This window comes from Mastigoproctus giganteus, chromosome 12 (assembly GCF_048544385.1).
Source record: "Mastigoproctus giganteus isolate SK-2022 chromosome 12, ASM4854438v1, whole genome shotgun sequence".
NCBI classification, from domain to species: domain Eukaryota; kingdom Metazoa; phylum Arthropoda; class Arachnida; order Uropygi; family Thelyphonidae; genus Mastigoproctus; species Mastigoproctus giganteus.
In genome coordinates, this window is record NC_143586.1 from 59,247,104 (window position 1) to 59,265,870 (window position 18,767).

Genomic DNA, 18,767 nt, shown 5'->3' on the forward strand with positions numbered 1-18,767 from the left:
TATCTTGATGAAACCTTTTACCATGTTCATCGGAGACCACTTCCAAGTTTTCAGGGCACCTCCGTAGCCAGGTGGGAAGGAGCAGCAGTGCGTAACACACGCTTCTTGATTAGACCGGGGTTCGAGCCCGTCACCACCAAATACGGAGGATGCGGAAAGGTCAAGGAATGACCACCGCATATCCCGGAGCAATATGGCCTTAGTTGCTAATGCTCCTAAAAACCAAATAACAACAACAACCAAGTTTTCAGGGAAAAAAAAAAGTCTAAATGGGAATGTAAGAAATTAAGCTTTAGTGACAGGGCTTGGTTTTTGGTCATTAATCTATGATATTTGAAAAGTGAGGGTGACGAGAACTTTTTAAAATGAAAAAATTGCTGATGGTCAGGTTTTGATACAGTCAGCAGTGCTGTTTACCAATTCTTTAAAGTGCTAAAAGTATACATATGATTAGAGAGTCTCGAATTCATATAAATCTTGCAATTCGTCCTTAAGAGTTTTTGAACATATTTCCTATGAGAAGCTGTTGAAATTGTTTCAGGGAGAAAATTGATGCCAACCAGTGTAAACTCAGACACATTGTGAAAAAGGTCCATTAAAATTCCTCTCGTCATCGACAGGACTACAACTCAAGTCTTTTCCACCCAATGTGGGGAGGATGACGATTCTGCCAACTGTGCTACCCACGAGGGCTAATCAGTGGTTCAGTTTCAATAAAAAGTTAACATAGAATATATAAAGGTCTCAAAAATTTTTATTTTTTAAAAAAAATTGTAAAATACAATCTCCAAACTTTCTTTTTATCACTTGTTAAATACCGTTTATTTGCAGGGTAGCATCACACTGCAAGAATAACAGCATTATACTTTCCCTCCTAAAGAAATGTTTATAATTTTTTATGTAGCACAAAATTTATAGTGTGTATGATTGCACTACTGTCAATCTGTGAAATTTTACTTGTCTGTAAACTTATACACTGGAAACCTTCCTTGTCTGTAAACTTGTGTTATACAGTGGCGAAACATGGCCTAAACTATAGGCCATATTGCTCCAGTGTATATTGTCTGTATGTACCGCCATGTGTGTGTGCATGTGGGTATTCAGAGGCTGAAAAAAAATTGAGAATAACTACTTATCTGAGTACTAAAAAATTATATCATTATCAAACAATGCAGCAAATGTGTTTCTATTTAACTTAATTAAATTCGTAATATCACAGATGACTTTATATCATTTAAAATTTTTCTTAATACATTACAAGGAAAGATCCTTCATACAAAAAATCATAAATATTACATGTCTTTCAAAAAAGCAGTTCCAGATTCAGTATAATATATCATTTTTTATGATAGTAAAAAAATTTTAAAATCAAAAGATCTACATACGCTCAGTGATCACTGAATTGTGACTGCCCCATCAGTAGTAGACTTTGCCACATAGCTCACAGGAAAAACCCAAACAGCTTCATATGCTAGAGCAGTGGTAATTTGCATCTGGTTGTGAAAATCAAAGTGATAAAGCAGCAGGTATGGGACGCAGTAAAAATATCATCATCATTCTACTCTTCCATTTGGCATGGGTTGAGTTCCTATTTAGTTGAGTCCATCATTTATTGATAACTCTGAAAACCTGTGGCTCCAATGCCTAAAGGAAAACACACCAGGCAGGTGTGTTCCTTTAGGCATTGGAGCCATTCTCTTTTAGGTCTTCCTGGTGGTCTCTTATCTCCAATTCTTCCTGTCAGTACTACATTAGGCAGCCTATGTTGTTTCATCCGATTAACATGTCCAAACCACTGAAGTTGTTTTTTGTAGATCTGCTCTATTATTCTGCATTCAAAATTTAGATCTCTCCTTACTTGTTCATTAGCTTTATGTTCTCTCCAATTTGTTTTATTGATTTTCCTTAGACATCTCATTTAAAATGATATTATTTTTTGCCTTTCTTTCTTATTTATTCTCCAATTCTCTGATCCATAAGTTGCTGTGGGTATGATGAGAGTTTCATATAGTTTAATGTTTGACTATTTGAGATTTTATTGCTCTTCCATATGTTTTTGAGTTTGTTCATTTTTGTCCATCTGATGTTCAGTCTGGGATTAATTTGGTCAGTATTACTTAGGTTTCCGGTTATTAGAGAGCTCAGGTATACAAATTTTTGTACTTGCTCTATTTGTTGATTTCGGATGTTTATGTCATATGTTGTTTCCAATTTGCATTACTTTGGTTTTATTTATATTAAAATTAATTCCATAATTGTTGCTTGCTTTATCAATGTTTGTTAATATTTCTTTTAGTTGTTCTTTGGATTCTGTTAAAATCACAATATCATCTGCATATTTTATGTGGTTTATATTTTTTCCATTTATTATTGTGCCTCTTTTTTTCTTCGATTGATTTAATTAGTTCTTCTAGGTAGATATTAAATAGATATGGAGATAAAGGGCATCCCTGCATGACTTCCTTTCTCTATTTAAAATTTCTCTGTTTTAAGGTTTTTGAATTTTACTATTGCTCTTGTATTTTTGTAGAAATTGTTTACAAACAATTATTTCATGACCAAGTGGGATTTTTTGTAGTTGCTTCATTAAATTTTCTTTGTTCACAGAGTCAAATGCCTGCCTGAAATCGATGAAGCACAGATAAAGAGGTTTCTTCTTATTCCAATATTTTTCTGCAATGATGTTTAGCGTGAATATTTGGTCTATTGTTGATCTGTCTTTTCTAAATCCTGCTTGTTCTTCCCCTATTGTTTCTTCATATGTTTTAAGTATCCTATTTTGTAAGATCCTTATAAATATTTTATATATATATGGTTTAAAAGGGTAATGGGTCTATAATTCTGACAATTTTCTTTATCTCCTTTTTTATGTATAGGTACTATTATTCCACTTTTCCAGTCTTCTGGTATATCACCTGTAAATAAAATTAGGTTAAACAATTGTGCGAGGTGTTTTCACATTGCATCGCCTCTGAATTTCCATAGTTCTGCTTGGATACCATCGTTTCCGGGTGCCTTGTCATTCTTCATTTGTCTAATTGCTTTCTGAACTTCTTCTTTTGTTATCAAGGGTGCTTTATCTGTTCTGTTATCTAAGGTAAGAGCATTTTTTCCTTCCCCTTTGAACAGGGTTTGGTAATATTCTTTCCATATTGTTTTAATTTCTTGCATGTTTCCTGTTTTTATATCGTTTTTATTGTTCATCATCAGTGTTTTCAGGATGTATATTTTAGAGTTCCTTTATAACCCGGTAAGTTAAACTCCATGATAAGAAATATCATGGAGTTTAAAAGGGGCAAGATTGTGGGAACTCAAGCATCAGGTGCTTCCATATCGGAAACAGCATGTCTTATCAATTGCTCACAGCCCACTGTGGTTACGGTGTACAAAGAATAGTGTCAAATGGGTCAAACCACCTCCTGCTGACAGAAATGTAAAGAATTACACAAGGTGTGTGTAATCCTTTACAGTTCTGTCACAAGCAACACAAATCCATGAACCTATCATGCATGGTGCCCACTATCCAGGCAGGTGGTAGTGGTTGCTTAACACAGGGCATGTTTTGCTGGCAAGAACTAGAACCCTTGGTGAGAGTCCACTGCCAGCTTTTAGGAGGCTATGTGCACCCTATCATGTTGCATTTTCTCCCAGACAGAAATGGAATCTTCCAAGACGATAATATGCTGTGTCATCATGACCACACTCTGCACATGGGTGTAAGATTGCACCACATCAAGATGGAGGCTTCACTGGTTCATGGAACACAGTGAGGATATCACTGGTCTCCAAATTTGCCTGACCTCAACCAATCGAACACTTGTGAGGTATTTTGGAATGGGAAATGAGGCATATGGAAACACAACCATCATCTATTCCAACACTGTGGAAAGCCTTGCAAGCAGCATGGCTGCAGATCCCTACAAACATCTTCAGACATTGTGTAGTCAGTGCCTAGGCAAATAGTGGCTGTTACCCATGTGAACGATGGCCCAATGTGGTACTAGGTAGGTGGTCATAATTCAGTGATCACTGGGAGTATATAAAAATTATCTAGTTTTATTTTAGGAAAGAAATTATACAGAGAACTGGAGTTGCAAAAAAAGGTGCGCAGAAGAGAATAGTGATGACTGTGCTTGGGTAGAAAACACTAATCTTATACTACAAGGTGGGTACAAAAAAGTAAAGACCCAATGTATATAGCAACCTTAACAGTGTCTCTCAATCTTGAAGTTTAAAAACACATATTGACGGACACACCTAAACAGTAATTGCCATTGAATTCAATGAAGTTTTTCTTAATCATGCAACACAATTGAAAAGGGTACGCAAATATGCTGGAGCACACTAGTTGGGAACCACTGACCTTATGAACAAGTTTTTGATGGCCATGATGACAGAGTCATACTACATTAGCTAACAAGTGCAACAAATAACCCAATTCAGTCAATGTGAATTTCTGTGTTGTTCAGTACAAGTTAACAATGACTACACCTATAGAAAATCCCACTAAATGTGAGATTCATTTCATTATCAGATTTTTAAAAACTAAAAATGTATAGCCTGCCAGTATTCATTAGTAGTTAATAGAGACTTAAGGAGAAAATGCTATGAATCGTTGGAATGCAGAAAAGCGACGAAGGGAGATCACTGCTGTCCATGGTGAAAAAAGGAGTGATAGAACATCTATTATTGATGACATTCTGATTCAGATATCTTCCTAAAAATTTACTGATATCTCAAGGTCACTGCTTCATTAAATTGCAGAACAGCATCTGAACTACTGCAAACTGTGTGCCAGACAGCCACTGGAAATGTTAACCAATGCTCACAAATGTATCAAAATGAATGGAATTGCATTAACATTTCTGTAACATCACACAAGAAGGTGATTCTTTGTTAGAAAAAATGATAACTAGATAAGACCTGGGTTAGCCATCATAAAGCATAGAATAAACACCAATCACTACAGTGGGAGCATACAGGCTCACTTTGAATGAAAAAAATTCAAATAATATCAGCAAGAAAACTTGCAGCTACTGTTTTCTGGAACAAAAAAAAGTATTCTGTTGGTTAGATTTCTGCTACGAGAAACAACCATAAATGCAGGCACGTACTGCAAGACTTTATGGAAATTACAGCAAGTCATTCATTTATTGTAAAAAAAATTCCTCTGAAGAAATTTGTTTCACAATAATGCAAGCCCTCACTTTGCAGCTTGCACATAAAAACTCGATACAATTTTTTTGAGAAATCTTCAACTACAAACCATATAGTCCAGATTTGAAACTTAGTGATTAACACTTCTTTTTGCATTTGAAGAAGCACATGGCTGTTTAAATTGATAATGAAGCAAAAACTGAAGTCACAAATTAGTTAAAAGACAAAAGTCTACTGCCCAATCTTTTTACCAACTTGATGACTCTTAGGAGATACAAAGAATGGTTGTCCCTAGGTAAAATGTCCTTGGCAATCATGTAAAAAAAATTGTGAAATATACAACCTACATAATGTTTAATAAAATTTTGTTTCCCAATATTTGTGTAGTTTGTGGGTCTTTGTGTGCAGCAATGAGAAAAGAGGGGGAGTTTTTACAAGGGAGAAATAATATAAAACATGTTCCACTGGTTGAACCAAAAAAGGTTATTCTTCCACCTTTGCATAAAAAACTTGGATTAATAAAGAATTTTGTTAAGGCTCTAGCAAAGAAGGAAGTGATTCTGCTACCAAAGGGAAGTGTGTTTCCCAATTTAACAGATACAAAACTGAAAGAAGGAATTTGAAACAAAGCTACAGGATATGGAACTAGAAGCTTGGCGATTGTTCAAAGAAGCTGTGCATGGATTTCTTGGAAGAAAAAAAAACAGATAATTATGAATCTCTGATGTTAACTTTACTGCAATGTTAAAGATATGGGCTGCTGAATGTCTTTGGAAATTCATTTTCTTCATTCCCTCAGTTTTTTCCCCCCTAAAAATTTGGTAGACAAGTGATGAGTAAGGAGTGACACTTTCATCAGGACATATACACAATGGAAAAGCAGTACCAAGTAAATGGGATACTGCCATCAAAATGGACTATAAGAAAACCTCTCTGAATGGTAAACATTTCTAAGGAATAGAATATATACAGTACATTATATGTTTGATTAAAATATTCTAAAATTAATAAGAACAAGTTGTAAGCATCTGCTTACAAGTTCTGTTTGAAGAATAAAAACTTAAATGTTATCTGGAATAATGAGGTGTTCATATGTAAATATATCTGAATGTATAAAAAGAATTTTTGCAAAAAAAATTATCAATATTACATGTGTGAATATCTTTGATGAATTGTAATATTGGCATTAATATTAAAGATTGAATTTTAATTTTAGCAGAATGTCATGTTGTTGTCTCATTGCAGTTATATACTTAGGAGCAAACCCCAAATGATGGTGTATTCTGTAAGTAGAGTTTTCTGGTTATTAGTTATAAGTAAATTAATTGGGATCTGCCAATGGTTCATGACTAAGTTTTTAGCCTTTGCAAGTATTCTTGTGACTGCTCATCAACTAAGGTAAACCAGCTTACTATCAGTAATACAATACATATATTTAAAGAAAGGGAAAATATTGGCAAGCCTCTACAAACCCGTTTTTAAGACAGCATATGTATTATTATATGATATTTGAAACTGGTTATTCATTAAGTTGCTAAAGTTTCTGTATATCTTTCAATGGAGACATGACAGAGATAATACATAATTTTCATATTCTTAGAATCAGCAGAGCAATTTCTTTTAGAATATGAAACTGTTGCTCAAGAGGTATGATTTCTTTCTTTCTTTCTTTTTTTTTTTTTTTTTGTTGGTCACCGTGTAATCAACAAATAGGTCCCATTAAAATGTTGCTTAAGGACTTGAAAATGCTAAATCTACTAGTACTCTAAAACGTGTTCTCATTTAAATGTTATTTCCATCCAGCACTGTACTGATCACCAAATTAATGCAATTTAAAAAAAAAATTTTTTTTTTTTTTTTTTTTACTTCAGTGTTCTTCTTGACCTAGCAGATAATCTAATAATGCAGTAAATACAATACACATGTTCTGATTTAAATACTGTTCCCATCCAGCACTGTGCTGATTGCCCATTAGTGTCAAGCTTAGAAAGTGTGGACAGACATCAGAAATGCAGTTATGTATATTACTGTCACTATTGGTTTTATTAATGCAAAACATTACATATACAAGTTCAAAATATTTTTTAAAATTTCAGTGTTTTTTTTCACCTAGTAGACAATCTAATAATGCAATTTCCAAAGGATACTTTTGTATATTTCCTAGAGTCTTGGGGTCGGCATCAAATACGGACTGATATAAAAAGGCGTATTGATCTGCAAGGCTGCGGAAATCTTTGGAACATTTTCGTAGCTGAAAACAAACTTTCAATTGTAAAAACCATCAGTTAAATTTTCATGACATTTTTATGACTGCAAAATTTCAAGATCAGAGAAATCTAAAATATTAAGATATTTCAAAGCTTTGAGAAGATTCTTTAGTACAATCTCAGTTGATTTATATCAACATTTGCAACATTTTGTACAAACACTACACATGATGCTCACTGTGGGAATCTCTGTCCCTTTAAAAAGTGTCGGGGTTGAAACTCTGCATATGGTAAGAGAGAAAACAATTCATTTTAAGAGAAAAATACCTGATTTTAAAAGAAAATTAAGATATAAGAGCTTTTAGTCGTTTGATTTTATATGCATCAGTGACACAAAACAACACCAGTGTGTATTGTGTCTGTGCAAGCATCTGTTCAAAGTATGATTTGCCAGTTTGTGGGTAGAAACACCAGAAATAACGCACAAAAAAGAACCCCTACTTCCTTCTCCATTGGTAACTACAGCAACAATTGAAGGAGCCTTTAGAATTTCCTCCAGTCTATGAAGGGACCTGAACCCAGACCTCTCCACATGAGTAACAAGTAGTGATTGCAAAAATACTGGTATTTAAAAAAAAATTCTTCAAAGTAATAATAAACACATTAATACACAAATAAAAAATTTATTCAAGTAGAAAATAGGATTACAAACATAAATGATAAAAACTTCAACATGAAAACAAGAAAAATTCAAAGAATTAAGAAATGCAAAGCAAAAAATCAGAAATTCACAACTCTTGTGAATTTCTTAATTTTTTTAAAAATTTTATTTATTTTTAAATTTTTAAATTTTTTTTTTACTTTTACATTTTTTACAACCCTTCATTTTTTTTAAAAAGCAGCAGAAAATACGTGTCTAATCTTTTGTCCTGCCAAGTTCAAAATTATTTTGGCACAGAAAAATCCAGCCACTGAAAACACTTTCTGAATCCACACTCATCGGGCAAACTGATTTCAAACTTTCAAAGACCACTGTTAAAAATTTTCCTCTCATTCCTTCTTCCTGAAAAAATGCCATTTCTTTTCATATAATTTGCATAACATCATCCTTCTTGTCTGATTTGAGCTTGAGCCTCCAGTTCAGATTTTTCCTTCGGTGCCAATTGTAGTTTTTCCTTCATCGATAAACCTAATGTTGACATAGGAGTTACTGCTGGCATATTTTTGTACTCCATAGCTGGACTTCGGACTTTTGTTTTTCATAAGATGCCCAACGAATTCTCTGGTCTTCATAATAGCAGATTTATTGGTCTTCTGAAAAATTCCATGATCTTCCTCTGTGTTTGAAGTCTTCCAGTCAAACAAATATAATAAAATGTCAGAGTATATTGTTTGCCTTTCTTGTTTCTGTAAGCTCTTTTTAAGCTGATTGCTCAGATCTGTATTCTGCTGGGTAAGCTTGTCTAGCACAAATTTGAGTGGTAGATCTGCTGTGTACAAATTTACATTTTCACAATGCCTCCACTGCCATTTTAATTGGCCATTTTTTTTTTGGTAGTTGTTGGCGTATCGGCTTCTGTGGCCATAATGCACCTCCCAAGGTTTTTGCAGTACTTTGATCCAAGCCCGAGGCAGGATTCGAACCCGCGACCTTTGGGTTGCCAGGCAGGCACTTTACCCACCCGGCTAGCCCGGTCGGCAATTGGCCGTAATGCCAATATCATGTCAGAGAGTAATTCAAAATCAGTTACACTAAAAGTAATGTCTGATTTTAAAGCAATAAGACTTTTTTTTAACACAATGTTTCAGTTCAGAGAACTGCTCCAAAATTGCCAGCATACTGTTCCACTGCAGAGGAGAATATAATATTAAACCACATTCTTTGCCGAACTTTTCTTTAACATATTTCTGCAGTACACTATCATTTTTTTTTGGATATCTACAAAATAACTTTACCACACCACCTTTCAGATTTTTTGCAATATCCTACGAGTATAGTTTCTGAATCAGTAGAATACACTTTGCTGCCACCAACCAAGCTAAATCTTTCAGCATATTTCTTCTCATCCTAATCTTTGACATTTGGCATTTCTTCTGCCGTCCCCTCTTCCTCATTATCAGGTAAATTGTTTTTGTTATAAAGTATTTTTATGACAGCCAAATGAATGCCATATGCTAAGCATAACTGATGCACCATTGATGGTCATAGAAATAACACTCTTGAAAAAATGCTGAACACCTTGATTTTTTTCTTTCATCAGAGAAATGCACTTTACATCTGGCAGAGAAAGTGAAAACACATGTTAAGCCAAAATTCCAAAACTCATCATCTGCATGAATATTGATATTAATATAGCGCCAATTTTTTATGGACATCCATTCATCAAGTGTAAGGCTAAATGCCTTTTTTACAACTTTGTTTTCTAAAATTTGCCCTATGACTTCTTTTTGGATTTATTTGCCATATTTCAGATTGATTTCTCTAGCTGTGTTCAGCAAATTCAGAATATTTTTGTAGCTTTTTACTGTCAATAATTTCTGCAAATTTTGTCAAAAGAATATGCCACCACAAGCAGTCAATCAAGACACAGCAGCAGGAAACAAATTATCCACTTTTTTTTTTTTTTTTTTTTTTTAAAGTTGTACTTTTTGCACCAGTAGGGGATCATCTGCCAAATGCCTTGCTCTGAAATGGCTGATCTGGTATAGATAAATTTTCACTATCTTCATTTTCTCTTCTTAACAAATTTACCTTGTGGTTCGTTCATAGTTATGCAGTCTGCATGTACTTCCTCCAGCCGCTTTCATTATTTTTGAGCAGACGCTGCACACACACCTGCATTCCTATCTTTTGTTTTGTCAAAATAATACCACACTGAAATCTTATCATGGTTGTAAAAAAGTTTCCATGTCCAAACACACAAATAATGTTATTAATCATATCCATTTGCAAGTCACCAGAAAATGTATAGCTAATTAGTTTCAATCAAAAAACAAATTGAACACTGCACTTCTCAAGTCGATGTGTGTTGTATCGCAGGTCACTGCAACTAGAGCTAGACTACAAAACAGCGTTCAATCACTGTTCCAAAGGAAAATACCTCATATGTCTATATACAAACAGAGATTGATAATTCTGTAGATGGTTATATGTCGCTTTTAGTATAGAAAGCTGTCCAATACCAAACTGGTATTGGACAGCTTGAAATACTGGTACTGCAATCTCTAGTGACAAGTGGAAAAACCACCATATTGCCAAGGAAGATACAGCTTTTAGTGGAGAAAGGGGTAACAGTATTGAGTGAGAGCTAGTTACAAAAATGGAACTTTTCTTGTTTGTTGATGACAAATTATTTTTTTCTGTGTTAGCTTGGAAAAAGCAATTTCACATAACCATAATGTCAAAATATTTGGTCTATTTATATACCCTTTTTACAGTCTCTGAAATAACTCTGTGTACAAAACATAAGCAGAGATGGGAGAAATCCCAGGTGCCGTCTGACACGAACATGTGCATAACTGGAACTAAGTTTAAAATTATTTTCTAATCCTTGCATGATAATATCAAATCTCAAGTCATATATCAAGTCTCTCTTAGCTTGATACAAGTATTAGCAAATAATTTTACATTTTCTGCCTCACTGAGTTACGAGAAAGAAATAAGCAAAAACAACAGCATATTATAAAGGACGTTATGTTCAGTCTTAATGCAATTTTTTTTAACTTATGGTTTTGAGAGCAACAAAATGGTGAGTCAGAAAGATTTAATAAAAAACACTTTTGCCACATGAAGTAGTTTAATTACTTTATTGGTATACAAAGGCCAATTGGTACGATTAGACCCCACATAATTCCAATAACTAAATAAAACTGACTATGTTTCAGATTTCAATATCAAAATACATCTTCAGACCTGGATGTTTTGATTTGGGAGAAATTCTAATGTTTTTGGGAGGATGTTAGTTAGAAACTTGTTTTTCAAGGCATCCTTATAATTTATGGTGATACCACATTAGTATTACTATGAGGTAAAATGATGTAAGGAAACAAGCTTATACAGCATTAAAACTTTTAACTTCCTCCTAGGAAGTTAAAAGTTTTAATGCTGTATTAGACAGAGGAAGTTAAATATCCATCAATTCTAATTTATCAACCAGTATGTCTTTCACAGAGTAACTACTCAGATCTATCCTGATTATCCCAAGTCAGTCACAAAACAGATGAGTACTGGGCCCGGTTATAGACAGGGCAGTTGATGAATAGATAAGTCAGGTGCGAGAGTTTTGGCACTATGGTGTCAGGCTTTGAAAAGATAAATGAATAAGGTAAATATAGCCAATCCAGTCTCACCAGAATAGCTTCTTTTTAATTCAAGTGTATCCTTACTGTCCAAATGAGTAAAGATTTGTTTTATGAAAAAGTTTGTTATTCATTTCATTCCACCAGGGTGACTAACAAGTTCTGTATATCAAGTTTTTATTAGGTATGTAAAGGCTGTGAAAGGTGTCCTAAACACATTACCAAGTTTCCTTGCTGTTTTGGCAGCAAGGTCACAATATTATTTCCCTGTAATACCAACACAACCAGGACTACCAGGGTTTAGTAGAAGCTACTAACAGATACTGTTCAGAGTTTAGACCTAAATGGAAGTCAGAAGAACTAATGAAACTGGATAAGAACTGGCAGAAAAGGAAAATACATAGTATGATTATAAATTATAGGAAACACAGAAGCCTATAGAAAATATACATCAGTGTTTGCAATAAAGTTTCCAAAGAAGGATTAGGCATGCTAAGGCAGATTATGATAATCTCAGGCTAAGAAAGTGAAGAAAAGCAGCAATAATTTTTTGTTTGTGTTAATACTAGAAGGAAAGGGAACTATATTAGTCCACTGGATAAAAATGGCAATAATTATTGATGATCCTTGAACAGGATCATCAATAAATCTCCATGCATTCATTTATGCATGGAGATTTTTAGGGATGGACTAACTGATAACTGACTAATGATATATAGAATTAATTGTTTTCACTTCAGTGCACCTACCTACCTCACAATGTAACATTCACTCCATGTTTTGCAATACTTTATAATTACAGTGCCTGAAATAACATTTATTTCAAGCTGTGATTTAATAAATTAAACAATCACAGTGTGCTGGGAATGCTTTCATAATAAAGTTTGGTCATTTCTTCCAACATTTTAACAAGTGAAATATAACAGATACAGTATTTAACATTTCTGCTGCACTTAATACAATAAACACAGATTCTTGATTTAGTAGACTGATAATAAAAACAACTTTCTCATACCACAGTGACTTTTATGCACAAAGAACATTTCATTTCTGCACATCATATGTGATATATAGGCTATCCACATATCCATATCCTTTTCTGGTTTTAATAAAATTTGGGATCACTCAACTACTCTTTCTAAAAGAGTTAAATATAAAATTTGATGAAAATCCATCTAGAGCTCAGTTACAATATATGATATATGGATAGTTCTTTGATATATATATATATAAAAAAGAATAGGAATTGCTCAATTTATATTTATCTGATTTTAATGAAATTTGGAATGGCTCAGCAAATTTTTCTAAAAGACAATATAAAATTTAATGAAAATCCATCCACTGGAAGTTTCCTTACCTTAGAACAGATGTAGAGAAGGCAAATGGTTGGTTGGTTGGTTTAGATTTTATTGGCGCATTAGCAACTAAGTCTATAATGCGCCAAGACCGGGTCATATATAAATAATTTTAACCTTTCAGTGACCTAATTAGTTAGGTCACAATGTCAAAATATATAACAAATGTATAAAAGTATAAAAGTTATCTTCTTTTATACCTTTTATCAATTTTTATAAATCAATAAAAAAAAAATCACAATAAAATGTTGATTTTAAATACGAGCAAAAACGTTTATTGATTTTAAAAAGCTAAAAACAGCAGACACATGGTCATTGTCGGATAAAATCTGATTGAGTGTATAAGGCTCAGCCAGATGACTAAAAGCGGTAAAATATAAATCATGTTTGTGTCTAAAATGTGATGAATAGTTAAAATGGTGCCGCAGTTCTCGCACATAAGACAGTCATCTGCCCTCAGCAGAAAAGCATATGTAAGATGACTGTGTCCTATGCGGAGATGAGCTAGAACAACTTCCTCTTTGTGGTTCCTGTGCAGACTAGACTGCTAGTGTCGGATTACAGGCTTTATTTGATAGAGCTTGTTTGTGACTTTCTCATGTCAAGATTGTTGCCATTGGGACAGTAATTTAGCGTGTATTGGCTGCCTGTAGTCTGTATAGGGGACTAACAGGCAATATGTGTTGTGGGGTTCTGGTGATCTGGCTGCAGCATCTGCCAGTTCATTTCCCCCATCCCAATGTGGCTTGGGATCCAGCAGAAATGGATGTCGAATGAACACTCAAACAGAGAATGCAACGTCTGCTGAATCCGGATCACAAACAGATGAGGATTATACCTCATCCCCAATAAAGCCTGCAGTGTACTTGAAGAGTCAGTGTACACCATACATCTTTGGTGCTTACGGGTTTTAATGTGGTCCAAGGCTAGCTCTATAGCATACAACTCAGCTGTATATATGCTGCATCCATGGGGAATCTTCCCAGATATAGTACTATCTGGAAAGACAGCAGCAGATCCTACAGACAACTCTGACTTTGAGCCATCGGTGAACACAGGCAAGAAATCAGAGTAATCGGATCGGTGGGCAGCATAGAGTTGTTGGTAGACAGAAGATGGAGTTATGGCCTTACCCCAACTTTTAATGGAGAAGTCACATGATGGTAAGCGAGCATGCCAAGGTGGAAGTAGATGCCTTGGTGACTGGGAACATTGTCTACCGTGATATTGAGCTCTCTGAGCAGCTCTTGGACACGGATGCCAAAGGATCGGTTAGCAGTCTGATGGGTTTTATAAAGCGTTTCCCATCGTGGCTCAAAATCGCAAGTCCACGTTGGGTTGTCTGGCAGGGATTTTAGTTTAAAAGCATATTTTAGCAACAACTGCTTTCGTCAGAGCAATAGTGGTGGTTCACCTGCTTCGATGTATAAACTCTGGACAGGAGATGTTCTGAATGCTCCAGTAGCAGTACGGATGGCTTGGTGGTGGAGTGGGTCTAGCCACTGTAGTACGCTATTTCTAGCCTAATTTAGTCTAATTTTGAACGAACAAGCACACGATAAAGGCGGAGTAAAGTGCATCGGTCTGCCCCCCATTTATTTGAGCAGATGGCACGAAGGAGATTCAATCCCCTCATGCACTTTGTTCGCAGTTGACGGATATGTGGTAAAAATGTCAACTTCTTATCAAATGTGAGACCCAAGAATTTTGTCTCAGGTACTACTGGAATGATGTGTTGTCCGAGTTTGAGTTCTGGTTCAGGGTGAAGGTTCCGTTTGCGACAAAAGTGTACGCAGACAGTCTTCTGAGGTGACAATCTGAAACCATTAGCCATTGCCCAAGTTTTGACATGGTCAATGGCATGCTGCAATTGTCGTTCAATAACCCTCATGTTGCATGACTGACAGAAGATGGTAAAATCATCAACAAAGAGGATGCTGTTTACAGTTGGAGGAAGTTGCTCAGTAATAGAATTAACTTTGATAGCGAAAAGTGTAACACTTAACACTGGCCCTTGGGGGACTCCTTCCTCTTGACAAAAAGATTGAGAGAAAACAGAGCCGACACGAACTTGGAATGATCGATTCAATAATAAATTTTTAATGAAGAGGGCTAGATGGCCCCTCAGACCCAGATCATAGATATCCTTTAAGATTCCAAATCTCCAAGCCGTGTCATACGCTTTTTCGATATCAAAGAAAATTGACACCAGGTGTTCACGTTTAAGGAAAGCATCTCGGATAGATGTTTCCAATCTTATAAGATGGTCAAGTGTTGACCTGTTCCTTCGGAAACCACATTGAACTTTGGAAAGGAGGTCATTCGCTTCTAAATACCACATGAGACGGGCATTCACCATCCTTTCCAGGATCTTGCACAAGCAGCTTGTCAGAGCAATGGGATGGTAATTACATGGAAATTTTGGATCTTTTCCTGGCTTTGAAAAGGCAAGCACGATTGCCTTATGCCAGGAGTCCGGAAATTCATCTTCAAGATAAACTCTGTTGTACAAACAGAGCAACTGATCCAGAGATTCAGACGAAAGATGTTTAATCATCTCATAATGGATGTCATCTGGCCCTACGGCACTCACCTGGGATAGTGATAGCGCCGCTTTCATTTCCCATTCAGTGAAGGGTTGATTGTATTCTTCACAGTTCTTTGATGACAATTTCAAATGTTGATTTTCGGCATTTTGTTTTAGGGCCAGAAACTGAGGGTGGTAAGATGTTTTGGCAGACACTTTAGCAAATATCTCCCCAATTGCAGTTTGGTCTGCAATTGCACATCCATTATACTCCAGGATCGAGGAAGGGTGTGATGTGTATTTCCCCTTCATTTTCCGGACTTTATCCCAGACGAGCTTAGATGATGAAGCTTGGTTGATAGAAGATGTGAATTTGATCCACGATTCCTTCTGACTCTGATGTCTTATGTAACGTGCTTTAGCATGTGCATGTTTGAATGCTATTAAGTTATCTGCGGTGGGGTACCGGTGAAAAATACCCCACGCCTTGTTTTGAGACTTTCTTGCTGCAGTGCAATTAGAATTCCACCATGGTTTTGGAAATGGTGGAAACAAACCGAGTCGAAGTCTTTGGAATTGCAATTGCCGCTGCATGGACAACAGTGTCTGTAATATACTTTACCGCATCATTAATCGCTTCCTTGCTGACTGTGTTGATATCAAATGATGCTAGATCTTTGAAGGCATTCCAGTCAGCGTGACCGATCTTCCACCTAGACAGGTGGCATGGTCTCCCTTTACAAAGGGTGGATATCACGAGGAAGTGGTAACTACCATAAATCTTGTCTTCAACTTCCCATGTACACACGGGAAGGAGAGAGGGCGAGCATATAGAGAGATCGATCACGGTAAAAGTACGGGTAGGCATGTGGCAAAAAAGTGTTAAGTCCAACATTTAGCAGGGCCAAGTCATTGTTTACAAGCATGTGCTCTATAGTCCGACCCCTTCCATTGATGCCGGCACTACCCCACAGAGTATTGTGTCCATTAAAATCCCCTAGTAACAAAAAGGGGGGCGGCAATTGTCTAATGAGATCATCAAGGTCTGCCTGGGGGATGTCGTTCCCAGGTGGCAAATAGATAGAAAAAAACAGTTAAGAGAAACCCTACAGTAACTTGAACTGCTACAGCCTCTAAGTTGGTGGTAAGTGGTGTAGCTTGAAATGGGATGTGGTTATCCACAAGGATGGCGACCCCTCAGTGGGCAGGTCCATCCGCATCTCTGTCTTTTCGAATAACTAAAAAGTTACGCAAGTATGGGTCCTCATTTGCCTTTAAATACGTCTCCTGTAAACAAAAGCAAGTAGAATCATGCTTACTCAGGAGCACCTTGATGTCATCACTATTTCAACAGAATCCATGATAATTCCATTGTAGAAATTTAAACTTACCCATTATTTGGATTTGTTGGGTCCATCAGGTGGTTTCCGAAGGGCTGAGGGCTTCATTTTCTCAGTCTTGGCTTTATCTTTCTTTGGAAACACAGATCGTTGGCCTGTGTCCATATCTTCTTCTGCAAAGATTTCCAGGATTAGGTCATCCAATACCTCCTTACACTCGACATCCATTGTTTCTTGTATTGCAGGTGACTCTTCTGATATTTGCACCTTTTCTTTACAACTTGGTTTTGGTAGTAGTGGAGCATTAGGAGGTACGGAAATAGGAGTGGCAGCTGACTGTGTTTTTTGGGTGGGCTTTTGTGAATGAAATAAATAGCGTGCAATCGGAGTAAATGACTCTTTTGGTGGTACAGTCATTTCAGTTTGTGTACCGATGGTGCACTTCACAGAAACCTTCTGGGCGTATAAAGGTTTCCCGCTATTTATTGGTTTAATGCGTTTTCTGGCCTCCTGATAGGATATGTTCAGCTCTGTTTTTATTTTTTGAATTTCTTTCTCATCCTTCCACTCTGGTATGCTCTAGAATAGGCAGGGTGCTCTCCTTGGCAATTTATACAAATTGGTTTGGAAGCTGAACATTCCTTGATCTCGTGGTCTTTTGTACCACACTGAGCACAGGCAGGATTACCACAACAAGCTGTTTGTGAATGAAATAAATAGCGTGCAATCGGAGTAAATGACTCTTTTGGTGGTACAGTCATTTCAGTTTGTGTACCGATGGTGCACTTCACAGAAACCTTCTGGGCGTATAAAGGTTTCCCGCTATTTATTGGTTTAATGCATTTTCTGGCCTCCTGATAGGATATGTTCAGCTCTGTTTTTATTTTTTGAATTTCTTTCTCATCCTTCCACTCTGGTATGCTCTAGAATAGGCAGGGTGCTCTCCTTGGCAATTTATACAAATTGGTTTGGAAGCTGAACATTCCTTGATCTCGTGGTCTTTTGTACCACACTGAGCACAGGCAGGATTACCACAACAAGCTGTTTGTGAATGGCTGTATTTCTGACATCTAAAACACCTCAGTGGGTTTGGGATGTAAAGCCTCACTGGGCAGGTTAAGTAGCCTGCCTTGATGGAACTTGGAGGCCGTGGGGTGTTAAAAGGAAGGATGAGAACTCAGGTAAGGACGAGATTCCCATCCTTCCGCATTGATATTCTCTCGACAGCCGTCACTCTTTGGTCTTTTAATTCAGAGCAGATCTCTTCTTCAGAAACGTGAAGAAGATTCCACTCTGAAATGACACCTCGTGAAGAGTTCAAAGTTTTGCGGGGTGTTACACTGATCAGTATTCCCCCTATGGATGTCACGTTGAGGATTCTTTCTGCTTGCTTTGTGCTTGAAGCTTCGACTAAAAGATCGCCAGAACGTAGCTGTTTTACGGATTTTGGTGATCCTGCCAACCCTTCTAATCCTTTCTGGATGAATTTTTTTTTTTTTTTTTTTTGGTAGTTGTTGGCACATCGGCTTCTGTGGCTATAATGCACCTTCCAAGGTTTTTGTGGTACTTTGATCCAAGCCCGAGGCGGGATTCAAACCCGCAACCTTTGGATTGCCAGGCAGGCATTTTACCCACCCGGCTACTGGATGAAGAAGGGTGACATCTTCCCAACTGACTGCTCTCTGGTAGAATGGAGAATGAGGAAAAGCGATGTTATAGATGGTGTTTTATCCTTAGTTCTGGCTCTTTTGGCAGAATTGGTGTCATTCTCATCTGATCGATTAAGTAGGGGCCTTGTTGGGGCCCCAGAAGAAATTGGATTTAAATTACTCATGGGAGTGAAATAAAAATTTCAGATGTCCTAAGTACCTCACCCACCACG

General features: G+C 36.4%; 1 protein-coding gene across 7 annotated transcripts in view; it reads right to left on the minus strand.

Moving 5' to 3' along the window:
* defl (Integrator complex subunit 7) overlaps window positions 1-18,767 on the minus strand; it is a 273,951-nt gene that overhangs the window by 52,528 nt on the left and 202,656 nt on the right. For all 7 annotated transcript variants that reach the window (XM_090386497.1, XM_090386499.1, XM_090386498.1 and 4 more), the window contains one exon: window positions 7,305-7,408. In XM_090386497.1, the coding sequence (XP_090242623.1) occupies window positions 7,305-7,408 (104 nt within the window). The remainder of the gene's footprint in view (window positions 1-7,304; window positions 7,409-18,767) is intronic.